Genomic DNA, 27,904 nt, shown 5'->3' with positions numbered 1-27,904 from the left:
TTAATTTCAGGGTTTCACCCCACTCTCCATCTTCCAACTGGGCGAGGAGTTCTTCGTGTCCATGAACATGTCGGCCATGCCGCAGGACTTCTGGGCGCTGAGCGTGTTCGAGCAGCCGCCGGACAGACACATACACTGCCAGCCCTCCGCCTGGGACTTTTGTAATGGACACGACTTCCGGTAAGCAACATAGGATAAGGTGTTTATAATGAGACGTTTACATTCAGCCTCTACCGCTGCTGCTCGCGCTGCCGGCAATATTGCCCTGCATACTTCTGCGGCACTAACGACGCGAGTGAGCGTTTACAATCAGCCCTCTAGGTCTCTACATACCTACTTGCCGCGTCAGGCAGCGTAGTGGCATGAAGAGTGGCAGCGTGATTTACTATTTAGTTATTCACATTATCACGCTGCCCACTTCACTACCTAAACGGCCGATTAGGTTATAGATGTCTATATGCAGTGCATATTCTTTATGGAATCCCAACATTTGGGCTGAATTTGACATTCTTAAAATTAGAACGTTTCAAGTATGTGGATGAAACACAGATTCTATTCTTGCAAAGTTTTATATTTTTGTAATTTATTTATTATTATACTTACATCTAATTTACGTATTTACTGAACGCCAATTTGCCTATTCTTAGTTCTTCAAATTGAACATGAACACCCAATATTTAGATGAAAAAAAAGCAATAGCGCTATCTTTTCATACGTTCATACTAATTCTATATTATATTTCAATTTTAGTCAATTTCTTTAAAGGTTATAAAAAGGAAAATTTTTAATATTTCAGAATCAAGATGTGCACACACCCAGACCAGAAAGACCTGATTACGGCGCATCATGAAATGGCGCATATCCAGTACTTCCTCGCGTATAGAAACCAGCCCAAAGTGTTCAGAGACGGATCCAATCCAGGTCAGTCTATGTCTAAAGTAACTATGATTCTGATAACTAATTATGAAGTTTTTGTATTTAGTCAAAATAATATAGTCACAGCTTAGGTCTTCGTATTTCGTTCGCCGAGATGAACAGGTATTTGACTCTTATACTTTTCTACTGTAACAAAAACAAGAGATATAAAAATATATTCTTTATTTTAATCACAATAAGGCAGTTTTGAACATCACACGATTCTCTTCAATAGCATCAACACTACGAGGCCCAGCGCCATCTTGCGGTCGAGAGTGGAGCCGGCGTTACATAAGTCGGTGTTGCATGTACAGTATGTGACAAAAAGTTCCCCGGTTCCTGTTTGTTTCCGGCACGTGTGGTTGCCCCCCTCGTTAGGAATGAAGCCGCACTGGCGGACTATACGGACTTTGCCGTAGACTGAAACAAAATTATTAGTTAGTCTTGACTCTTGCGTATCTCTGTTACTTCTTTACGTTTATACCGCTAAATCTATTTTGATATCTAAATAATTTGAGTTACGGAAAATAATAATAAAACACACATTATACGCACTTTTGCATTTCAATATTATACTAGATGTTGCCCGCAACTAAAGTAACCGTACATTTTTCTAGGTCTGTTTGTCTGATCTGATCTCCTTACCGTCACCAAATGGCTGACCGCGGTCGGCGGTGTGCGGACCGAGCATTTTCGAAGATGAACTTCGTTAAAAATAAATTTCGGTCACGACTAACTGATGAACATATCCAGCATTTAATATCAATAGCTTGAACCAGTTTCACTTCAAACATCAGATCTTTGTGATTTCGGTAATTACTTACTTTTGTTTAATAAATATTTTTTTAGAAAATATGCGGACCGCGAAGGTCCGCATATTTCATTCCTGAAAACCCCTGATCTAGAGGGTCTCTTGACGCATAAACCCCTGAACCGATTAACAACTTACTCGTTATTAAATGTTTCTGATATACGAGTTACTTATCCAAACATTTTTCCGGCAAAATATATAATTATTATCAGCACAATCACAAAAACACATATGGCATAGTACTCACTCTCCATCTTAATTGTCCGACAAAAAGTGGATTCCACGGGTGCGATGTGGTCGGGCGGGTCCCGCAGCGAGCAGTTGATGACGCCCAGGCTGAACGGGTCGAACTCCTCGCCGCATCGCGGGTCGAACGCGCTGTTGCAGTCGTAGCAGAATATTGAGTAGCCTGGGAAAATAAAGTTTCATTCATTAACTACTTTAAAATACGTGAGGAAATATTTAACGCTCTGGTACGAAAAATGTTTGAGCCAAAGGTTTCCGATTTGAACCACGATAGACAATTATGTTACGACCAGAATGATTGTGAAGCTATCTATGGCATGCATAATTTATGTGCTTTTTTGTATGAAATTTATACACTGAGGGTTTTTTAATTAGTGGTGACAGCAGACAACTGTTATTGTTATGGTGGCACTTCACATGGCTGTATTTTGTATTTGCGTATTTGATGTATTCGCCAAACAATCAACATGTGTAGCGATATGTTCGACAAAGTGTTGGCCTTATTTGCCTATTTGACAAATATGACCAATACCAAATGTGTAACGTAACGTATCTTTGGTTTTTGACGCACATCATAGGAGTCAAATAGGCAAGTAAATAAAATCAAGTTAAAGTTTGGTATTTGACGTCCATGTGTGGAAGGCCGTATTTGCCTTTATTTGCTTGTTTGTGCATACGTCAATAATTTTGCCAAATGCAACAAATAGCCAATAGCCATTTGAAGTGCCACCATTACATTTGTCACAAAATACTTTATTGCTACATAGCTTCGTCTGGTGGCAGGTTTGTAGGATGGAAAGAGTTGAAAAAATACTAATTGGCAGCTTTTAATCGACTTCAAAAAAAGGAGGATATCAATTCGACGCGTATGTTGTAATATTTCCAGAACTGTCCAGTTTTCGTATAATATGTCAGTTTAAAAACACGAGTACCAGGCGACACTTCGGTTGGGTCTGTCCCTAGCGGTAAATAAAATATCGATAACCATTAAGTAATTACATACAAAAAAACATAATCTGACTCATGTTTAAGTCAAGTTTAATTAATTTTTAGAATATACTACAAGCCCATAGAAAAATATAATAATTTTGTTTTTCAAGTAATCAGAACGTAACCTTATTTTTTTGTAGTTGTTGTCGAATAGAAGCCAAGTTCACGTAAAGATAATCCAATTGAGGAGTAGGGCTTCGTGTTCGTTTAACTTTATATGAAGTGATATAAATATGTCATGATTCATGAATCATGATTTAATATGCTTTTGTAACCATGCAGTTTCAATATTACCTTTATGAAAAAAATTGCCTTTTAACATTGATGATTGCATTTTATAGCTAAAGACATCTAGGGTTACAAGCTAGTTGGATGATTACAAATATAGCTAGAGATATAGTAATATATTTTAGTAGATACAAGTTTCAGGACAAAAAGTATAAAATATAGAGCTGTAATTAAATCGACAGGCTTTATTATTACTGTTTTATATTCGACTATACATGACGCCCGCGACTCCGTTGCGCTTATGTCCTTTCCTGGGACTCAAACTATCTCCATACCAAATTCAGCAAAATCAGTCCAGCGGTTTGGGCGTGAAGAAGTAACCGACAGACACACTTTCGCATTCATAATATTAGTATGGATGATGAAAATACTTACAGTGATATACTCAATTTGAGATGGAGCAGTTACTATTAAAATAATAATATCTATCTATATTCTATCTGTAACCTATTTACACTTCAACCGCTCAACTGATTTAGTCTATATCCCTTATTTGTTCCCGTAAAAATGTCCGGTCTGCCTGTGCCTGGAGTTATGCAGTAGATAAATATTTGATAAGTCATAATTATTATAGGTTGCCGAGAGTGCTAAACAGAAAAGTCCAGCAACCCATTAAATTAATGGAAATACTTGCAGTTGTTGCCGTGGAACTTATCCATACTTCCATACTAATATTATAAATGCGAAAGTGTGTCTGTCTGTTTTTCCACACCAAAGTATCTCCATACCAAATTTCAGCAGAACCAATTTTGCTGTTTGGTATGAAGATAGTTTGAGTCCCGGGAAAGGACGTAGGATACTTTTTGTTCCGGGAAAATGTACGGTTCCTTCACGCTAAGTAAATTTTGGCGCAACGGAGTTGCGGGCATCAGTATAATATATTATGTTCCCGTATAACTTACCGAATTTAAATGTAAGTGCTAAACAGAAAAGTCCAACAACCCAGGAGTGAATACACCTCATCTTCTACACCGCGATTCTCCACTGTGCTCCTCTCGACCGTTTCACCTTGTTCCACATTATGTTAAATTAAATTAGACCATGCTCGTGCACCAGTTCATGCGAAGATATAATACGTCATATACGATTACAACACGCGTATTTTTTTTATTTGTATTTTCTCATGTTGTGTAAACTGAGCAGTGTCCATAATATTATAGTGATATAGTGTAATCACTGTGAATTTCATTTTGCCGCGATAACAACTATTTTAAGGTCCCATGGGCTAAATTATCTCCATAGGTACCAAATTCCATTCGGCACGGTTGATTGCACAAAGTGGTAAAGCGTTTAGAGAGATGACCGAAATACTTCAGACGTAAAATTTAAGTCATAAAAATGTATGGATTTTTATATTATAGCATTTCCACAATAGCATTATATTATGAAGTATTGACCTAAAAGCTAATCCTATAAGCTCGTTAACAAGTATCAATGTCACAACATGATTGCTATTGAAAAGGGATTGATTTCCTATTTTGGAGCATCATCAGATATTAACAGGTAATTTTTGTCTGATAGCGTAAATACTTGGTACTATTTTGATATGGTTTCGATGCAATCTCGATATAATATAAAATGTTAAGCTACAAAATGGTTTCATAATAATATGAAACGGCGCATTTTTCTTTTCTACCGCGATCTGATTGGTGTAAAGATAGCCAGTTTATGATACAAAAACAATAAGAAGACGATTCGTATATCTATCTATACATATAATAAAATCGAAGAGGTAAAATTTTTGTACATTGAAAATAAACTTGAAAAAAACGAGTCAGGGGCATGTTAGAAGAGTAGTAGAACACATTTTAACTGTTTTTGAAATTTTTGTTTCTCTGTCTCTTTGTCTGTTTGTACAGGCTAATCTCCGAATCCACTGGACCGATTTCAATGAAATTTGGCATGGTGAAATCACATCCCTGGTGATACCTTACATCCCTGGTCAACATCTTAGATACTTTTTTTAAAGCTATTATATTATATATATATATATATATATATATATATATATATATATATATATATATATATATATATATATATATATATATATATATATATATATATATATATATCTATATATATATATATATATATATATTTATCACGCTAAGATTAATAGAAGCGAAGAAATAGAGGAAAATGTGGAAAAGAACGGGGGAAAAAAACCGGGAACAACTATAAACTAAAGTCCACGCGGACGAAGTCGCGGGCAAAAGCTAGTTAGTAATAAAAGTAATCATTTTATGATTTATCTACTTATTGTCCTAAAAAATAAAGGCGTTCGAGTGGGTTTCGGTAAAAAACTAAGTTTTCCTTGGTAGTTAAATCTAGTTTAAGGATCACAGAAAAGAACAATATAAAACATAGTAAACTTTTACATAATTATAAACTAGATCGTGACAGCCACTTCCATGTTACGAAATTTGGAGCGAGCTGCGTGCGAGCCACATGAGACGCACGACTGTTTGGAGTACGCGCTTAAAATACTTTAACTACCATTGTTATAAATCCGAAATTGTGTCAGCTGTTTGTTTGTTACCTATTCACGCCCAAACCGCTGAGCGAATTTTGCTGAAATTTGGTATAGAGATACTTGGAGTCCCGGTAAAAGACATAGGATACTTTTTATCCCGGAAAGTGAACGGTCCCTGCGCGATAAACTAAGTTTGCCGTAATGGAGTTACGGGCGTCATCTAGGTCATCCATAATTTTATATCTACTAATGTTATAATTCCGATATTGTGTCAGCTGTTGATCTGCCTGTTACAGAATTACGCCTATTAAATTTGGAATGAAAATGCATACAGAGTCAGTAAACGACATAATATGATAGTTTTTAACCCGGAAAATTGTATAATTCCTAGAGGGTACGAGCGATAAAAAGGTGTCGCTAAAACGTAAAGTCATTTACATTTTGTTGTTCCGAAAACGAATATCAGGTTACAATGCTACTAATTTAAGTGTATCATATAGCCACGCAAATAAGAAAACAGTGAGAATTTAAACAGGGAAGCGTGCATTTTTGTCTACAATAATATTAAACTATTAATATTAAACTATTAAAACGGATACCTAATACAGCTTATTTACTATTGTAACATTGTTACTGTTGGTCTCTATATTTTGTACCTGTATTAAAACTAAAATTACGTACATTCTTTATTATCTATTTATAATAGAGCAATTTTACTAACGCGCACCATATACAAGCGAACGGCTTGTCGCGGAAATTAGTGGTTACTAAAGTCTAAGTACCCCGTTATATAACGCACGCATCTTAACCACATCTTACTTTTATACTACTTTATGCATGGGCGATATAAGAAATAAGTATGTTTGTTAATAACAACACAATAAAGGCAATAAATTTCTATTTTTGGGCTTAGAATGATCAATTATTGACAACTATATATTTCTAACGTAGTATATAAGCTTTTCAGATAAAGACAGACAGACATAATATCAGCGCTATATTTTAATTATTGACTTCTTCTGTATAAACTTCACATAACTTTAAAATTTTTAACGAGTATGAGGAGGTAACATGGAGACAGATAGACGTACGCTATTGCATTTGTAGTATTAAGCTATAAACATACTTAAATTCTCTAAACGAACGTCCATTACTTTATCCAGGAATACAGCTCTATGAGTGTTCTAAACGTGAAATAATTAAAAAAGACAAATGAGTGGTGTCAAGGGACACCCGAATGGAAGTTATTTCTTATGTTAAAAAAACCTGTAGGTATACATAATATTATACACTCAATAAAACACCATCTATAGATGGTATGGATGGAAAAAACAGCGACGCGTTGTTAGTATTCCTATAGGAATACTAACAACGCGTCGCTATTTTTTCTCAAAAAATACGATGGCGTTGCGTCATCTAGATGTAGTTGATGCATAGGAATACTACCAACGCCCTCTGCCCCTACCATGCAGGTACGAATAAAAAGGATCGATGTCAAATAACGTTCTGTCTAGCCTCCTTTACGCCGAACGTACGATAAGGAACTTCGTTCCAAGAACTTAGAAGCCCTATCGAATACCAGTTATGACATGATATATTTGTAAAAAGTGTAACACAAGGCACATGATAAAAACATAAATAACACCGAGTGTCGCGCAGTTCCGGCACATAATAGCATTACAGAATGTACAGCAATCGATCGGGTGCGGGTTCGTTTCCGTACTTTCTCCCGTCTCGCCCATCTCCTTGGCTATTTCAGGCTGTATTTAAATTGGTTTAAATTGTGTAATGGACATTGTTGTACTACTTGCTAGGTGTTATTAAATACTTACAGCATACTTGTAATCAAACGCCAACTTTTAAGTTGACACGAGATCAATTGGTTGGTGATTACCGTTTTAACAACAAAATAAATTCGATGTTAAACTTTACAACCACTACATTATAGTGCATATTATTTTAGAAGTGGCACTTGGAATATATTATGGCTAGATACTCGTTCTACGTAAAATCAGAATAAGAATAAAAATCCTGTACTTAAATATACAATAAGTCAAACATACATTAAACACAGTGTAGAGACTGCCAAAGTAAAATAAATAAAAAATCTAACTCTAATCATGGAACAATATTTCCATATTTAAAATTTGACATTTCTTGTTTTTTTTTTCAAAGGTTTCCACGAAGCTATCGGCGAAGCGATCGCTCTCTCGGTTGCCTCTCCTCGCCACCTTCAGACCCTGGGCTTGATCCAACGATCCGTGGACGACACAGCTCACGACATCAACTACCTCTTTACCCAGGCGATGGACAAGCTGGCCTTCCTACCGTTCGCCCTGGTCATGGATAGGTGGAGATGGGATGTGTTCACAGGAGAAGTTAGAAAGGAGCAGTACAACTGTCATTGGTGGAGATTGAGGTAATTTGAAGTGGACATTTCTTCATGCTTGTGTATGATAAAAAACCTTTGAACGACAATCTTAACAAAGTGTGAGAAGTAAGGAGGAGCCTGTGAGTCTTCATGCTATCTGTTTGCTTAAAGTAAGGAGGAGCCTGTAAGTCTTCATGCTATCTGTTTGCTTGAAGCAAGGAGCAGCCTGTGAGTCTTCATGCTAGCTCGTGTTTTGTTTTATAACATTAGGTGGCAAACGATCGAACGGGTCATCTGATGGAAAGCAACCATGGACAATCAATTGTGCTATTCATGTGTGCTATTGTTTTCGCTTATGTTGACAATTGACATACTCAGAGTACTTACATTTTTCAGTACCTAATCTATATATATAAAACTGACATGGTAATCTATCAACGCACAGCCAAAACCACTGGATGGATCGGGCTGAAATTTGGCATGTAGGTAGATGTTATGACGTAGGCATCCGCTAAGAAAGGATTTTGATCAATTCTACCCCCAAGGGGTCAAAATAGGGGATGAAAGTTTGTATATAATAATACTTGCTAACGCGAGCGAAGCCGCGGGCAAAAGCTCGTCATTTATAATTAGTATCAAAACACTTCCTCTCAGATTTTATCGGTTGTATCATAAATGCTATATAGGATAGGGCGCCTAGTTGTCGACATGAACCTAGGTTAAGTCTAGGTTTCTAACAGGTATGTATGTAGTATCATTAATTATAAGTAGATATCATAAACGATGTATTAGATAACGTTAATATCTAATAGCACGACAACGTAATCTGATTACATACTATCTGCTGCTCATAGAAATAATTCTGAGTGGAGCGAGCAATATGAAATATTGGATTACAAGGAAAACATTTACAACAGTATCACGCCTCCGTGGCCTAGTGGTATAGAGCGCGGCTCTTGACTCGGAGGTCGTGGGTTCGATTCCCGCGTTGGAAACATGTTATTTCCATGTTTGGTTAGGACAATGCAGGCTGATCACCTGATTGTCTGACAAGTAAGATGATCCATGCGTCGGATGGGCATGTAAAAAGTCAGTCCTGCGCCTGATCTCTCGCCGTTTATGAGAGTAAAGGAATAGAGAGTGCTTTTGTGTACTGCGCACACACTTGGGCACTATAAAATTTCCCCTGCGTAGCTGGCCTGGTTTCAATGAAACCGGCCACCGTCACCGAAACCGGTGTGGGAGCTATTATTATTATTAGTATAATCTACTTTAATAATATTATAAAATCTAGGTTCTAAAGGTACTGTAAAATGAGGAAAGGCCATCTTGGATTCAACCAAATATTGTATGGTTCTCGCTGGATCTTTCTTTAGATTCTGAGCACAGAAGGGGAAACAAAGTAACACTAATTACTGTTTTATCGTATCTTATACATTTTATTCTTGTTTATATTTACTGAATTAAAAACAAAATACTACGACAAAATATGTAAATTAACTTGTCAATCTACGAAATGTTGTGCGGTACGGAGCGCGTTGATGTCTTTTACTTGCGGAAATTTAAAAGGGTTTATCGGTCATAATATTTTGTCAATTAATTCAGATTCATATTATTTACAAATGTTTGTCTCAAGAAATGATTGAAAGTTGACATTTTATTTTTCAACGAGCTTTTGCCCGCGGCTTCGCTCGCGTTAAGAAGTATTATTATATACAAACTTAAATCCCCTATTTTAACCCCTTGGAGGTAGAATTGATCAAAATCCTTTCTTAGCGGAGGCCTACGTCATATCATCTACCTGCATGCCAAATTTCAGCCCGATCGGTCCAGTGGTTTGGACTGTGCGTTGATAGATCACCATGTCAGTCAGTCACCTTTGAGTTTTATATATATATAGATAGATCCACTATAATTAGTCACTATATAATAACATAATATTTTACTGAACTACATTTCTCACAGCGTTTTATGGGTATGGGAAAATACGAATAGGGAACTAATCCAGATGTTTTTGTGCCTGGCTCCGGACACTAGTACGCTAGTTGTTGGTAGTGTTGTGCTTTACCCGCGATTGCGGTCGATATCCGGCCTTGACTCGTTACGGCGTCAGATGAAAGTTTATGCGTCGCAAGACATACGCGATAGCGTTTTTGTTGTATTATAGTTTGTTTATAATTTTTTATAGTAATTCTATAATAATGCTATTGATTTTTTTGTGATTCTATAAATGTTAAAATATATTCTTCTACTAGAAATTTTTGTATATTTATTTTATTTTATATTACAAGCATTTTTTAGTCAGACATAGAGAAAACCAGATAATATTTTATATAAGTATTGGTATAGTGATGTTATTTTTTATATTTTGTATGTAAAAACACTTTGTTATGTAAAATCACAACGACATTACAGCTGTAAGTTTATGAATTGACGCTGCCATGTATTTATGTAATCCCGTAAATTACAATAATTAAGTATGCGGAAATAATAAAATCTAACATGTTTGAGAGAAATACGCCATAAAATGCTGCAATTTCTATGACGTGAGCCAAAAATGTATTCATTTATAGCAGCTCAAAAAGATGACTAAATCTTCTCTTCCTTCCTTCTCCTTCTCGCCGGGGTAGTTCCCGAAGCGGTGGTAGGCATCAGGTAGACATTCTGAAAAAAACTGATTCAAATTTACTCAGAAATAAAACATTTTTTTTTCTAAACAAAACTTCTATCAAAGAACATACTTCAAAAACTGATTCTTTTTCAGGGAGCAATACCAGGGTGTGAAACCTCCAGTTCTACGATCCGAGTTGGACTTTGACCCGGGTTCCAAGTACCACATCCCAGCCAACATCCCCTACATAAGGTAAGTTTTTACTACTAAAGCATATTTTCAGGAAACTAAAATGGAAACTTCATTCTTTACACTTCTGAATCTGTATATATAAAACTCAAAAGGTGACTGACTGACATGGTGATCTTTCAACGCACAGCCCAAACCACTGGACCGATCGGGCTGAAATTTGGCATGCAGGTAAATGATATGACGTAGGCATCCGCTAAGAAAGGATTTTGATCAATTCCACCCCCAAGGGGTTAAAATAGGGGATGAAAGTTTGTATATTATAATAATACTTCTTAACGCGAGCGAAGCCGCGGGCAAAAGCTCGTATTTATATAAAAGTTAATCAGAATGTTCTCGATACATTGTAGTATACGAGACGTGGACGCAATTTTGCATAATTATGAAAACAAGCAAGCCCTCTTATTAAAGCGTATTAGAACTCGTTAGAAATGATATAAAAGTGTGCAATTAATCTCAATTCAATTCCTGATCGATCGCGAGTCAGACAGGTAGTAACATAGTATGTTGTGTGTAAACCGCTATCTTTATGTATTATGTAAGCTTATATAACGGCGGAGGTACTCCGCAATGCATAATTGGACATTAATCGTTCTGGCTTAGTTCACGTCAATTTTGAATAATCCATTCTGACACGTAATCTAAATCTCGGAGTGGGTCAGATCTGTCTGAAAACATCGAGTATTATGTCAGTTTCATTGTGCAATTTTCTATCTCATTAGGGAGATGACTAGTTATTTTAATTATTTTGTAACATAGTGGAATTTTTTGTGTAATACCCTTATCTTGTGAAATTTAGTAGACCGTGATATAAATGTACTTTGTCTCAAGCACCTATACGTTACTTTTATCATAGTATACATCAAAACGTTACTTTTCTACACTTTTCATTGTTAAGAAATTAATGGAGATATTTTTTATAATCTTAATGAATGTTAACGAGTATTTAACACATTTGACTTTCAAACGTAACATAGTTACTCATTTTAATAATGTGCTAATTGAAGTTATAAAAATATGCACGTGTGTTTTTTTAAATATTATGTAAATAATGTAAATTTTATTGGCATGAAAAATTTCAACTTATATAATCTGAAAATTGGGATTCGCAAGTGAAAGAATAACATCATTATAATATTTTAATACTTTCGGCATTACCTACACAAACAATTGCAGTCAGGAATCTACACTCATCTAAACACAAAATAACATTTAAAGCTAAAAAAACAACAAGAGATCAGTTCTGTTAGTGGTGGTAGTCTTGGCCACCCTCATAGTCACCGTAGTGACCGCCTTCCCCTTGACTCTCGCCGCCCCCGTAGTGGGCCTCGCCCCCTCCCAGGCTCTCCTCCCCACCGTAATGACCCTCGTTGCCGCTTCCCAGGGAACCCCCGTGGACGTCGTGCTGCTCCTCATGATGGTGCTCATGATGGATAATAGGAACTGTGATTTTGAGTGGGTATGGCACGTGCTTCTCGACTTGGTAGGGAACGTGCTTCTCGATTGGCACAGCGACTGGCCTGTCTACTGGGATGTGCACTGGGATCGGCACCTTCTTCTCCACTTTGTAAGGGATCACCTTCTCGACGGGGTAGGGCGCTGGAACGGGAACCTTGACGGGGTAGGGCACGGGTTTGTCGACATGGACCGGCACCGGGTTATCGACGTGCACCTTGACGGGGTACGGCACGGGTTTCTCTACTGGGTAAGGCACGGGCTTCTCTACTGGAACTGGCACGGGCTTCTCGACGTGAACGGGCACGGGGTTATCGACGGGGACCTTGACGGGGTAGTGGATGGTCTTCTCGACGGGGTAGGGCACGTACACTTTCACTGGCACCTTAACGGGGAAGGGCACGTGTTTCTCGACCGGGTACGGGTGGGGCACATGTACCTTGACCGGCACGGGGATGTGCTTCTCGACGGGGTACGGAACCTTCTCGTAGACCTTGACTGGCACCGGTCTGTCGACGTGGACGTGGACGGGGACCGGAACGTGCTTGGTCACGGGGTACGGCTTGGAGATGTACTCGGGGACCTTGATGTACTCCTTGACCGGGAAGTGCACAGTCTTGTAGACGGGGTAGGGCTCGGGCACGGGCACTTTGATGGGCACATGTACGTGCTTCTCGACGGGCACGGGAATGTGTTTCTCGACTGGGTACGGAAGAGGCACTTTTTTCACAATGGTGATTGTTTTCTCGTGCTCCTCGTGGCTGTAGCCCTCGAGGCCTCCCCCGGAGCTGCCGCCGTAGCCGCCGCCATAATCGCCACCGTAGCCGCCGCCATGACCGCCACCGTAACCGCCGCCATAACTGTAGGCGCTCAGGTCACCTCCGTGATCACCTCCGTGGCCACCTCCGTAGCCACCCAAATCTCCGCCGAGGCTTCCATGGTCGCCGTAAAAGTCGGACAGACCTCTCTTGTCTTGTTTTTTCTCTTCAACTGGTTTGGGTTCAGCCTTTTTATCCTTCTCCGCCTTCTCCTCTGCCGTGGCCAGGCTTATAGCCACGGCCAGGATCAAGGAAGTACTCTGGAAAAAATTGATTGAATTAATTTTCAATTAAAAAAATGTAATTGCTCTAATATTGAATAAATTTTATATCCATAATAAGGTATCGAATAGATTTGATTGTTTTTTTTTAGAGTTGAATTTTTTATATTTTTTCGTATACGCTACTAACCAAGAGCCTCATGGTCGCTTTGTTTGGTGTTCAGCGAAGGCTGCGCGGGAGTGTGCAGTGTGTGACAGGGGCTGAGGTTTTATACGGAGTGCAAGTTGTTTCGTGGATCAATGAGGCAAACACTTTCGCTAGTACTGCGGCCGACTGTCTCGTATGTGTGCGTGCAGTGAGATGATTCCGATACGATTATATATTTATGTTAATTGCCATAATTAAATTAACACCTACACATAAATCATAATATCAACACATCGGATAGTATTTTAATTTATGCAAGATTTTAAGACAGAGGGCACCGATTAAAATTGAGTTTTTAATTAATTAGGTTTTTTTTTGTAATAAAGCACATGTATCAATTGCGCACCTAAACCCTAACAAATTATTTTATATTTTAATATCTACTAGAACACAAACATAGAATTTCATTTTTTCTTCAACAGCGAAGCCGAAATGACCATCAAGTTTTAATATTAATATCGTTTAGCTGCGATTCGTATATCTAATATATTATATATATTAAAGGTAACTACAACAAAATATAAATTAAAAGTTTGAAGAATCACAAAATAGTCATTTTCTATATACAAGTATTTAACTGACAATATACCTATTATTATAACCTTACGATACGATTTAAATAAACCTAAAAGCCTTATTGTGAAATCAGTAGTACTTTTGATTTTTATGGTTATTTTGTTGCATCTACAGTTATTTTATTTAAAAAATGCATTTCGTATGCTATTTTATGCTCCTTAAATTCAAATGCTCTAAATTGTTGGTAATTATATTTATATTGAGCAAGCCCTTGACTCGAAATACTAAAGTAAATTTTTAAATTTCGGTGTATAAATGAATATTAATTATATTTGCAAATATTAACTTGGTAAAAAAATAATAGAAAACAAACACTAAGTAGGAAATTTACGGAAACCGCACATTTTTTCGCAAAAAAATAGCCTACGTCCCTTCATTTCTTCATGCGTGCCAAAAATCATGAAAATTGCTCCAGTGTTCCTAAGATAATAAGCAATTTCATATAATTTTCCCCATTTTTTCACATTTTCTTCCGTTTTTTCGCTCCAATTGATCTTAGCTTAATAAAATATAGCCTATAGCAGGGCTTCCCAAACTTATTTGTACTGTGACGCCCTACGGACTTCGCCATTTCTTTACGACGCCCCTTAACCCAGCCCCCAAAAATACTTTCTAATTTTAAAACCAGCCTATATAGGTTATCATATAAACACTATATTTTGGATATTTATATTTTTATAAGGAAATAATGACCAAATCAAAACGTAAGCATAAACATTAAAAGATATATTTATGAAAGATAATATTCAAGCCAGCAAGGCTGGCTAATGTGACGGCTGCGATTGCGTTTCTGAGCATAGCTAATGAAACCAGGGATTTAGACTGCCCGGATATCCCGGGATGTATGATTGACATAATGCGCGTGGCTCTTACTCGATTTGATTGTGTTGACATGCGACGCCCCTGGGACTGTGTCGTGACGCCCCGAGGCGTCGCGACGCACAGTTTGTTAAGACCTAGCCTTTCTCGATAAATGGGCTATCTAACACTAAATAATTTTTCAAATCGGACCAGTAGTTCCTGAGATTAGCACGTTCAAACAAACAAAGTCTTCGGCTTTATAATATTAGTATAGATGCACTGTTCTCAAGTGCTTAATAGTATTAACATTATATTTAACTGTCTTTCAGTATAAAATTTAACATGCTTAGTTTACTTTTAACTTTTTCATATAAAAGTGCTATGCAGCTCAGGCTTCTTCAATCTTTTCGTCCGTCCTGTTTCTTCCGACAGCTTTTAATTACACCTAGCACTTGTTTGTACTTTGGAAAATGATTAGGTGTTTTATAGGTGCAAATACTTTTTTATGACCAGCCTGCTGCTTTTATGAGTAATGTGTTTTCGCTTCTATATATATATAAGATTTTTTCTATAAACCATTAAAAATGTAATGCCTGGTAGTATTTTATGAATTAGATAATTTATTTCAAATTAATCGAGTAAGACCGATGGTATTGTTACGGTACACGGCATACGGACATGTGGTGCCATCTAGCGGCAAACCAGCGAAACTGATCAGGGGACACACTACACATAAATCCCCTACTCGAAACTAGATGGCGCTAGGTGGTACACACTGGAGCCTCCTAGAAAGTTCCGATACTTGTTTACTTGTTTACGTGAATCGGGAACTTTCTGGAATTCGTCTCGCCATATAAAAAGCCGCAGGTAGACGGCCCGGCAATTGAGTTCAGTTCGAATCGAACTATCATCAAGCGATCTTCGGAGTGAAAACAAGTGATCAATAGTGAGTGAACCAGTGAACTTACGACTCGGCAACGACCTAGGACAGTGATAGTGCTTAGTGTTTTGGACTTAGTGCTTAGTGTTTGAGACCTAGTGTTTAGTGAGTTTAGAGTCAGCAGGTCTTTCTCTCCAAATCCTCAAACCATAGCACGTAACAGTATATTATGACCGCGTAACTGCGTAATGCTAAATTAATGAGCCGATGTAAATATGATTTACTGCTGAGAAATTACTTTAAATACATAGTTGCCTGGCGCATTCTGGTAAGCTATTGTGCAGGTTTTATCGCGGGCTATGAGCGCGGCGGCCAAATCAAGAAATTCCGTAACGAAAAAACCTAACACCCCCCACTCCGACCGGCACTGCGGTGCGGCGTTGCCATGCATCGTCTATTACTTAGACTAGACCAGGGGTCACCAATTAATTTCGGTCCATTTTGAAAAATGAAATTATCTTAGCGACCGCACATTTTATAAAAAAAATATATGTACAAAAAATATGTACAAAGGTACTCGTAAATACGGAAATAATCAAATTTTTTCTTCGCTTCTCTCGCCCCGCCCTTTTTTCAAATTTTAAATTACGTCCTTTGTAGTAGATGTTGGTGGACTAGACGTACGCGAATTATTATAATTGGATAAGTTGATAAATATAATGCTATGCAATGGCTTTACCGCGGCAGTCCCCGAGTGCCACAAGTATTTTTTATGAAGTAAACCGTGGAACGAGAAAATAGATCACCTGGTATTAAGCACAGCCATCGTCAACAGACTTGCAACAACTTCTCTGTTTACAAGTGCAACTCTTATAATATAAGAGGTTAGAGGAGCTATTATTTCGTTCCTATAGTCCACATAACAACTTGAAGACTCGGGAAAACATCATAAGAGTCGTACCACGCCTTTCGTTTTTCTTAATGCATTTTAGTTCTTGATGAATCTCTTGAAGCCGTGTTGTTGAAGGCGAAAAATAAGTAAACAAACTAACTTGTTTAACTGTCGCACTCAGAGACGATTAAATAAATAAATTACTCATTAGTGTAACTAGAGGAAAATATTGTCATAATCATAAGCACCTTACATTATCTGTTAAACTCTTCATTAAATTAAAATTTAATCATCATTAAATGTCTCTGAGTGCAGCCGTTAGAGTCAATAAGTATCGACTTTATTATAAGCTATTCAAGAAAGCATAGTATCATATATATAAATATAATGTAAACTAAAAGCTGTTGCATCAAAATACATTTTTGATCCCAGAACAAAAAATATACGTAACGTGTATAACGTATAATCCAGGACGTAAATAGTTTTTTTTCGAAGTTGAGATGTAAAATATAAGATATTATATAAAAAAGTTTATTACGTTGAATAAAAGAAAATTGTTGCACCCCGTCCGGGGTGGGTTCAAAAAAAAGTGTCAAGTTGAAGGAAGTCCAGTGTTGCAAGCCTTTCTGTGTTGCCAGATGACACGACCGGAAGACGTCTTGACGTAGGCTGGATTGCTTGTGTGTTTTGCCCGTTAAAAAGGGAATAACCGTGTATGGTTATTCTAAAGGTGGTTATTCACGGGACAATTTGTCGTTTCGATCGATCATCATTGCCATATTGCTACACACGTAAAATTTGTCGCTCGATTTTAACATCAAGGAGATAAATCGTTACGATAATTGTCCCGTGTATGGCCACCTTAAATCGCTAAATCGCGTACAGCCACAAACAAATCTTAGTTTGGGTTGCATACAAATAGAGAATGTTACATAAAACTAGTCAAGTTTCGAAGTAAATTGTGAGCAATGTATTGTCTAAGCTTGGTGAAGCACGCCGTTACGAGACACGTGTGGCTTAATGGGAACATATTTTTAAAGATTGCTATATGAGGAAACATGTGGGGGAATGGCCTTGACGGTAAGGGGGGCTGGCTGAAATATGGGTGTGTGGGTGTGCAAAAAAAGGATTTTGGCGACCCTTTAGGCAAATTTTTTGGATTCTTGGTTTTGGCGCCCCTAAAGATGGCGATTTGGCGCCCCTAGAGGATGGCGCCCGTATGCATTGCACACATTGCACATATGGTAGCGGGGGCCCTGATTTCAACGCTTCCTGATAAGGTGGCGGATAAGTTATCGAGAACTTATTTGACAGGTTCTCTATACTCTATCTGTCAAGTTAAGTTGTGGATAGCCTATCTGACACTTATCAGGAAGTGGTGAACCAGGTGACGCCCGCAACTCCGTTGCGCAAAAATTAGTATAGCGTGCGGGAACCGTACATTTTTCTGAAATAAAAAGTATATACGTCCGTGCCTGCGATTCAAAGTATGTTCTCAATGCCAAATTTCGGCAAAATTGGTTCAGTGCGAGCGGTTTGGGTGCGAAGTGATTACAGACAGATAAACACACTTTCGCATTTATAATATTAGTATGGATTTGATTTTAATTTAGCATATAAGTATTACATATAGTATTTTAGGGCTATGGAAGTTAGTACATAATATACAGGGTGTAACAAAAATAAGTGATAATACTTTAGGGTGTGTACGTGTTCCTTGTAGAGAGTTCACTGTGAAAGTAGCAGCGCTGAAAGAAGATTTTTTTCCACTTTTGTATGCAAGGGCCCGAGCGTCACGAGTTTCCCTATACAAAAGTAATAAAAAAATTTGGTCTTTCAGCGCTGCTACTTTCACAGTGAACTCTACAAGTAACACGTACACGCCCTAAAGTATTGTCACTTATTTTTGTTACACCCTGTATACTATTAGTTATAAGTGTTGAAACCCAACCAAAAATAATATAATATATTATGTAACATAGGTTGAAGCCCAAAATCAATGAGTGCTAAGTTCAGGTTTTTTCTCTCTTTTATGTGAACTGTGGCCAAATTCTCATGCCACGAATGTCGTTCAATCACAGACCGTTTCACTGTTTTACTCGCAGTATCACGCACAGCGCGAGCGTTGCATACGATCGAAGCGGACTTCGATGTACGATAATCGGACCCCTGCATCGTACTCATTAATTTTCGAACGTATTTACTTCTCTTCACCTTGATCTGAGTATGTAATAAGTTATATAACGCATTGCAAATAGATCTACGGTAGGTCGGTGCGCGTTTACAAATCTGTTTACACAATTTTAATATTAATTAATAATTGATCTTAATTTTATTTACGAATTGACAGTGAAACTTAACATGACACCTTACGGTATATATTAACTCATCTCAGATATTATGTCATACAGTTAGAAGTTTATGAAAATAATGATTTCACTACAAACAGTTTTCAGGCTCATTATATTATTGTGAACTTTTTACTTCTGAAATATCTGTACACGTCCTTAATATGCTATATTACAAGATAATTTGGTCCTGTTGCATAAATTAAAGGACATATTTTACATCAACAGAAAAAATATTATTTTGTATGAATTAGTGAATGTCATTGTGTGTAACAATTAACAGGAAGTGTTATGTAAAATAAAATCCGAATGACTGGAGCAAAGCCAAGGATCTACTAATAACAGTAATAATTCTGAGAAATAAACAAGGAAGTATCAACATGAGTTTTGTAATAATTTATTACCTATTTGATTGCTTCTGAGGTTTTCACATAAAATTATAGAGAGTCATTAGTTGATTATAAAAATAATAACATAATTATACTAAGTTTGGCTCCACAACTTATTTCAAATTTGTTACAATTTTCGCTCACTCTCCACATTTTGGTTTCGTCAATCCTATTATTTCTGCGTTGGCATTCTGGCGTTCGAGCGTTCAGTCACACAGGAGCAATTCTGACGCGGTCAAAACGCCCCTGTGTGCGGTCAAAACGCCTCTTTATAACGTAATGCAACACAAAGAACGCTAAACTGACCGCTTGAACTTTTGACCACGTGACAGCTCTCTGTTTGATAGGTCCCTCAATCGAACGTAGAACCCTTGAACGCGTGACCGCTCTCTGACTGATAGGTCTCTAATATTAGAGAATTATAAATGTGTGTCCTCTCATCTATCCGACAAACTGTCCTTTCTCAGGCCTTAAAAATGATTCGGATGGAGATTGTTTAAGAAATTTGGTATGGTGATAACTCAAAGCCCAGAAAAGGACATGGATTGGCATTTGTCACGGTAGAATTTACGGTTTTCGCGCGATAGAGTAAATTGTGGCACAACAAAGTTGCGGGCAATATTATTATCACAGGGTATAGGAAATCACTACGAGTGCAAAATTATAATATGTATACCTTATTCTACAAATTATTGTGTTTGTGTAAAATAAGATGCAGTAGTGAAAGTGGTCTTATTTGTTAATGTAGTAATAAACTAAGACTTGCACAAGCGCTGGATCGAGTGCAGTCTGCGCCAGTGTATCAGTAATATGAGCTATTTACATAACGGTTCCAATTTCAATATAATTAGCAAATTCTTAGTTTAATACATGGTATATTTATTATGGAATATAATAAATCCTTATACTTAGGGCCTGTTTCACCACTTTCTGATAAAGTAACTAATAGGCTATTCACAACTTTTTTGACAGATTCTCCATACTTGATCTGTCATGTTAATTGGTGGATGGCTTTATCAGGAAGTGGTTAAACAGGCCCTTAATATTATAAATGCGATTGTCTGTTACCTTTTCAAATTTTTCTGCGGAAAAATGTACGGCTTCCGATAAACGAATTTCGGCACTATGGAGTTGTGGACATCAAAGAAATATATATTATTTGTTGGTGCTATATTATAGTTTTCAATCAAGAAAACATAATTTATCGCCGAGATAACAAGCTTATTTTCGCATTGGCCTAATTTATGTCTAAAAGTTTAATAAAATATTTAAATATAATATATTTTGTTGTCAAAGGCCACAGGATAGATAATATTGTGTCTTTATGAAATTCAGTAGAATACAAAACAACAATTAACAATTGTGATACAAATCAGTTTGATCAAGATATATAGCAAAATGAACTATGTCCATATTAACTGCAGATACAGTACCTTTCGGCTACTAGCACAATAATAAATAATAAACAGTAGACCATGTTATTCATACTAGGTGCAAATATGATCCCTCGTCTGGGCTTTTATAGGCCACCCCGCGGAACGACCTAGAAAAGCCTGAATGTTTTGATGAGTCTGCGAGACGCGGACAACCGTTGGTAGAGTGCGATGGGTTGATCGTGCCTATGCCTACGGGAGGAGTGGAGCACCATGGGGTTTTGGTGGGTAGATCCTCGGTGAGTCCCACATACCCCGGCCGATGTCCCCAATCCGCCGGGGATGCGCAAAGCGTTTCCCCATGTAAAAAAGCTGCAAATATGATTCGGGCGCACATTTTATTCAGTAACTTTAGAGCGCAGAACAACGTTGTATACGCGCGTATAAAGCCTGGAGCCATTCCGTCATCAGTAGCAGTCACTATCACGTTACATCTATAAAGAGTGTGTTCCGAAACTCTAACGGTAACGGCTAGGCGTGTTGTAATTGGCGATCACGACGTTAATTCGGATGACGTCGGATGGCAGAACATCCGACGTCATCCGAATTAACGTCTCGATCGCCACTATCACTATGCGCATATATCCCTAGTTTGATTTTCCCCAATCCGCCGGGGATGCGCAAAGCGTTGCCCCATGTAAAAAAGCTGCAAATATGATTCGGGCGCACATTTTATTCAGTAACTTTAGAGCGCAGAACAACGTTGTATACGCGCGTATAAAGCCTGGAGCCATTCCGTCATCAGTAGCAGTCACTATCACGTTACATCTATAAAGAGTGTGTTCCGAAACTCTAACGGTAACGGCTAGGCGTGTTGTAATTGGCGATCACGACGTTAATTCGGATGACGTCGGATGGCAGAACATCCGACGTCATCCGAATTAACGTCTCGATCGCCACTATCACTATGCGCATATATCCCTAGTTTGATTTTCCAAACAACCCTGAGTTACACTACTGTTTTTGACTGTGTTGCCAGTGTCCACTGTCCAGAAGTTTCCCACAGAGTGTGTCGCAAGGTGTTTCATCAGCGAACATTCAATCCATTTATGGGCTATAAATTATAATACAATAAAGTGATACTAATCAAAACAATTAATTGTTACCCAATACTCTAGTTTGATACACTTTCGATGCCCTTGTATGCTCGTGTCGTTGTTAATTGATAGTATAATAATCCTTGTTTTATCATAAATGCGAAAGTGTGCATGAATATTATGTGTAACCTTTATTATACTTAGCCAGTTTCGCGGCTTACTGCTTAAGAGAGGTACGAGTAGAAGACAGATAATATTATTTAGACAAAAAAAAAGATATCCACAGCCAAAAGTATAACCTCTTCGTTTTTTAATTTTTTTTAATGAAATATGGGGGCAAACGAGCAAACGGGTCACCTGATGGAAAGCAACTTCCGTCGCTCATGAACACTCGCAGCATCAGAAGAGCTGCAGGTGCGTTGCCGGCCTTTTAAGAGGGAATAGGGTAATAGGGGAGTGTAGGGAATGGAAGGGAAGGGAATAGGGTAGGGGATTGGGCCTCCGGTAAACTCACTCACTCGGCGAAACACAGCGCAAGCGTTGTTTCACGCCGGTTTTTTGTGAGAACGTGGTATTTCTCCGGTCGAGCCGGCCCATTCGTGCCGAAGCATGGCTCTCCCACGTATAAAATTTGCGCCAAAATTCTTTTATCGTGCGGAAGCGTTCATTTTCCGGAATAAACAATATTCTATGTCCTTTCCCGGGGCTCAAAGTATCCCAATACCAAATTTCAGCAAAATCGGTTCAGCGGTTTCGGCGTGACAGACATACACACTTTTGCATTTATAATATTAGTATTTTTGTTTCAACATAGGTATAGGTACTTTGAGTTCCGCGAAAGGTCATTGCGTAGTTTATATCATAGAAAAATGTACGATTCTAACGATTAAGGTATTTTGTGGGAACGAAATATCGAGCAACTCTTCTCTCTCATCTTGATCAATGGTTTCACGCAGACCGACGACACCGAAATGTATGAAATATCAGCGCAGACCACTACGCGTTATTCAAAATGCTTCTAAGTATTTATACCTCTCGGGTCTTCGCCGATGGAGCAATTGAAGTGAGACTAAAATCAGCCTTACAATAAGAATTATGTAGCTCTTAAAGTCTGATTTTGTAGGCAAAACTGTCAGAATAATACAAACTTATATGAGCATACACAATAATTAAAGTCAGAACTCAGAGCTGTTACCTCTCCATCACTCTAGCTACTGTTTGTTTGCGAGATTACATCTAACGAGTGTTACGAAAATATAATGCACATCAGTAGGAAGGCGAGCGAGTGACGTAATAACCACTGTCTCGCCCTCGTCTGTTACTGTTCCAGAACCGGTCAAGTTCGTGTATAACGAGAGGAGTAGGGTTCCGTAGTATAAAGGTAGGCGCACATCGTGTTCGCGTGCTTTTATAATAATATATCTGGGATCGGACAGGCCCGCATCGAAAAAGTAGCATGTTCTACCCATTTTTCGTGACTAAAAGTCTCTCTCTATTCAATCAACAAAACTTGGTTGACTACTGTACCCTACAACGGAACCCTAACTAGCAGATTTTTTGTATATTGGTAGGTTAATAGTTATATAATTTAAGAGTAACCTTGTCCTACAATTAATAAAACAATCCATATTTTAGGACCATCAAGTCAAAGTATGAAATGCTAACAGCTAACAGAGATAGAAAATCTCTGTTAGCTACCACTTTCGAGATTTTTCGAAAATAAAAATATTGTTCGTCTTATCAAAATGTAGCTACTCACAAAAAATTAGCTTGTTAGTAATCACAAAAAAATTTGTTCTAGGGCGGGATCACTATAATGTTAAAAATATTTTTTTTTATTTTAAGCCTAGAGCAAATCCCAATTTAATTAATAATTACCATTGTTAATTTAAAATAATATAATTAACGAATTAAACAATTAAATTCGTTAAACAATCGATATACACAGTATGAAGTAACCGTTGCATAAGCCGCCCGCGATCAGGCACGCGCTTTCTTCCGTTAACGCGGTACACTCGCATACATAATGCTAGTATTTGCATAAATCACATTATGCCGTTTAACGATCTACTTAAGCTCGTAAATTTAATGTGCTAAAATAAATATTTGATAACACTTTAAAGCGCCTCAAATTAAACAATACTTATAAAGTATAATATTAACTTTAACATAATATCTCCTGTAAAAAAATTAAATAACAAAACCTTTTTTGTTTGCACTTCTTGGGTTTTTAAAAACAAACTTTAAGTACATAATTCTAAATCTACTGCAACTCATATTTTTAATCTTTTCTATGAGTTTTAATTATCACAAAAAAAACAACCTACTCTCTCGTAAATTCTCCCGGGGTACTGGCAAAGTGAAAAAGAAATAGCAGAATCACCAGGCATACATTTTTGCCCCGCCGCTACCTAGAAAGGGGGACCTCTTCTTCACAAGGCACAATAAGTGCTGACTCGGGTTTAATATTTCTTAAGCCACCTAAAAATGTGGTGCTTTCATTTCAAAATACTTGAGAGGTGTCAAGGGACGCCCGAATGGAACGAAGTTATTTCTTATGTTCAAAAGCCTGTATTAGTATACACTCAAAAAAAATATTAAAAAAACGCCATCTACTGTCGCCCAGGAATACTAATAACGTGTCGCTGTTTATTCTCAAAAAACGCCATCTAGGTGACGCACATATTATTATTCCACTATCAACGCCCTCTGCCCCTACCATGCAGGTACTAATAAAAAAGTGTCGTTACAACTTTTTCAGTCTGGCCCAAGGCGCAAACTACCTTCCAAAAATTACTCGATAATAATTTATGTGAGTAAATATCCTCAGAATCAAGCACTTTTCACCCGGAAAGTACTCTCACGAACATTCTAGTATCTCAGTGTACAGTAACAGATATAGTGTCGTTTCCCCGGTTTTTGCCCGGCTCCCATTACACAGTCAGCCCACTTACATCTTCCTTATAATATATCATACTAACCTAATTATGGATTATCTAAGCATTACGTATTACTAAGTATTACTTATATTATATAGTACTAGATATTCGTCGCAATTTTGATGTGTACCGCGCGAGAACCGTAATTTTTCCCGGATCTCATAGTTTTCAGATTTTTCAAATATCCACCAAAATTAGTACAGTTATGGCTATATTGACTAACAGACAGGCAAGGACAGTCAGACATGCATTTTTTGTGACGACCAAATTAAGTTATTATACTTACGTAATAAATATGTTCTTTACTTTAGATCGCCCAGCCAAATTAATTTTCTCAAGTTAAAAAAAAAACCTTATTTTATAATGAACAAAAATTTTTAATCAGAAATTACTTAATAACTTCGACATAATCAAAATATTAATTAAAAATATGAAAAACGACGCGTGTCAAGATAACACGTGGCCTAGTAGAAAATCGTTCAAGGTTTTTAATAATTTATGTCAATATGGCATCGTATCATAAGACAAGTTTAGTTCAGTTGCTTAAAAACTGAAAAATAACTTTAAATTAATATTATGACGTATTTAATAATAATTGTGTAGTGGACTATTTTCCACCTTTATGATGGCAATATTAACATTTAAAATCAAAGCGGTAAAAATTTACGGCAGAGGATCGGAGTATGTAGAGTTCAAATTAAATACATATTTTATAGTAACATACTCATATTTATCGTATTAATTATTGTAGTAAATATGTATATTTGGTAGTCTATTAACATAATGATGTGTTATTCAATAGTCACATACTGTGCCACAGTTTGTGAATCGTATCTGACGAACACATTAGCATTATAAAACGAGGTTTCGACGTAGGTATTACACACTGACCGCATTTAGTTTCTTTATTTTTAGTATTTATAAGTATGACACATTTACTTTTCATAATAACTAGGCGAAAGTTGTTTTTGCCTTAGATTTTTAGATCATTTAAATTTTTAGAATTTAGATCAAAATGGAAAAAATTGGTGAACCACCCTAAACATTAACTTAGGCTTAGGGCTATATTTTGCAGTGATACTCGTACCATGACCGCGACAATTAACCAGTCGCCGTTACTAACAAAATTCGGCTATAGAGAGTTACTCACATAGCCTTTAGGCCGTGTTTCACTGACGCGGAGCGGAGCGGAGAGAAGCTTAGCGGTGCCGAATTGACCAATCACCATGCTCGAAATCTTCGCTCCGCTTCGCTGTCATTCCGCTGGAATAGCACGATTGGTCAATTCGGGCACCGCTAAGCTCCTCTCCACTCCGCTCCGCCTCAGTGGAAACGCGGCCTTAGAGCTACCAAAAATAAATGTCACCCACGTTTCTCAGAATAATTTCATTTGCAACCGGCAATGTTATTTTGTTGAACATCAATGCGATTTAAGCCTCGATTACACACATGATTATTCCGCGAGCACCTGCCAGCAATCAAGCATATCAAAACTTTAGGTTTAACGATAAAGATCTTCTCTCGTATGCAAGATCTACTTCGCGATGCATCTTTATAAAGGCATACCTAATAGATTTAATCAATTAAGTAATACACTTGGTAATACATAATATCTAATAAATAAGGTGCGTTTCACACGATTTTCAAATAAAATTAATTGCTCATAATATACATTCTAATTGTTGGAATAATTGTAACAACAAAGCGTGGAACTAGGTAATGAGTTAATAACTTATGCATGCGGGAACAATATTATTACTTACATCAATCAACATGCCCTAATAATGCATACTAATTTATTACATTGTATCGTTTTATTCGCCATTAGTTATTGATTATAACAGACAATAAAATCCGAATTTAATTGGACAATTATTTCAAGCAAATTTAATAAACCGCAAAATGATGGACGGACGAGTGTCATTGCTAAAACAATATTATCTTTTAAATCTATTTAAAAGTAGCTAATACAACATTATCATTTCAATTTCAATACGCCTACATTAGGAATTAAGTTTCACGAGACATACATTTTGCTATTTAAATTCCATAGGCTTAAAATTGATTGCTATCTGAGTTTTGACTTCGTAACATTATAGTATTGCCTATTGGCCTATGATATTGGTATTCCTGTAGGAAATGTCCGTGTATAGGACCACAGCATAAGGTATGATCAGTGATCACGAGTACAAAAACTAATAAGTGCGTACGAATATTATCTTCTTCTTTATCTATAATAAGTACATATAAAACTCAACTATCAACGCACAGCTCAAACCACTGGACCGAAATGACGGGCTGAAATTTGGCATGCAGGTAGATATTATGACGTAGGCATCCGCTAAGAAAGCATTTTGATCAATTCCACCTCCAAGGGGTTAAATAGGTGATAAAAGTTTGTATATAATAATACTACTTAACGCGAGCGAAGCGGCGGGCAAAAGCTCGTTATAATATAAATTATTAGAGTTAAACAAAAATATTAAGTTTATGCATTTCAGCTGTTGGTAGAGCGCAGCGTAATATAAGCCATAATAATATGTTAATATATATTCAGTTTTAAATAATGACTAAACTAGCTATTTGACCGAGCTTTGCTCGCTCGCTCTAAAAATGATTCCTAGCTAGATCGATTTATCGCCCCCGAAACCCCCTATATACTAAATTTCATGAAAATCGTTGGAGCCGATTCCGAGATTCCAATTATATATACAAGAATTGCTCGTTTAAAGATATAAGATATAGCAATTAGCAGTTGATACATTGCGCTTTTGACGCTGCTACGAGAGTGCTACGCGCTACGAGTTTTGGCTACGAGCCGAAAAAGCTACAATATGACATGAAAACTTTCTAGTATTTAGTATTTACATAATATTATTATTTATAAGTTTATTGCATTAGAAATATATTTAAGTTGAATAGTAATTAGCAAAATATTGTTGTTTAGGTT

General features: G+C 37.2%; 3 protein-coding genes across 3 annotated transcripts in view; 1 reads left to right on the top strand and 2 right to left on the bottom strand.

Moving 5' to 3' along the window:
• LOC121726979 (angiotensin-converting enzyme) overlaps window positions 1–27,904 on the top strand; it is a 123,076-nt gene that overhangs the window by 15,122 nt on the left and 80,050 nt on the right. Inside the window, exons 6-9 of the mRNA XM_042114644.1 lie at window positions 11–180; window positions 797–921; window positions 7,902–8,145; window positions 10,862–10,960. Of these exons, the coding sequence (XP_041970578.1) occupies window positions 11–180; window positions 797–921; window positions 7,902–8,145; window positions 10,862–10,960 (638 nt within the window). The remainder of the gene's footprint in view (window positions 1–10; window positions 181–796; window positions 922–7,901; window positions 8,146–10,861; window positions 10,961–27,904) is intronic.
• LOC121726985 lies at window positions 1,084–4,252 on the bottom strand. Its single transcript, XM_042114652.1, has 3 exons — window positions 4,153–4,252; window positions 1,974–2,135; window positions 1,084–1,335 (listed from the first exon to the last, which is right to left on the bottom strand). Exons 1-3 carry the CDS (start codon window positions 4,211–4,213, stop codon window positions 1,130–1,132), a joined length of 429 nt encoding a protein of 142 aa, XP_041970586.1. The 5' UTR covers window positions 4,214–4,252; the 3' UTR covers window positions 1,084–1,129.
• LOC121726790 (proline-rich protein 4-like) lies at window positions 12,204–13,685 on the bottom strand. The gene is made up of 2 exons (XM_042114304.1): window positions 13,642–13,685; window positions 12,204–13,490 (listed from the first exon to the last, which is right to left on the bottom strand). Exons 1-2 carry the CDS (start codon window positions 13,651–13,653, stop codon window positions 12,204–12,206), a joined length of 1,299 nt encoding a protein of 432 aa, XP_041970238.1. The 5' UTR covers window positions 13,654–13,685.

Source organism: Aricia agestis, chromosome 5 (genome assembly GCF_905147365.1).
Source record: "Aricia agestis chromosome 5, ilAriAges1.1, whole genome shotgun sequence".
Classification (NCBI taxonomy): domain Eukaryota; kingdom Metazoa; phylum Arthropoda; class Insecta; order Lepidoptera; family Lycaenidae; genus Aricia; species Aricia agestis.
Note: the sequence above shows the minus strand (reverse complement) of the source record. Positions and strands in the feature narration are given on the sequence as shown.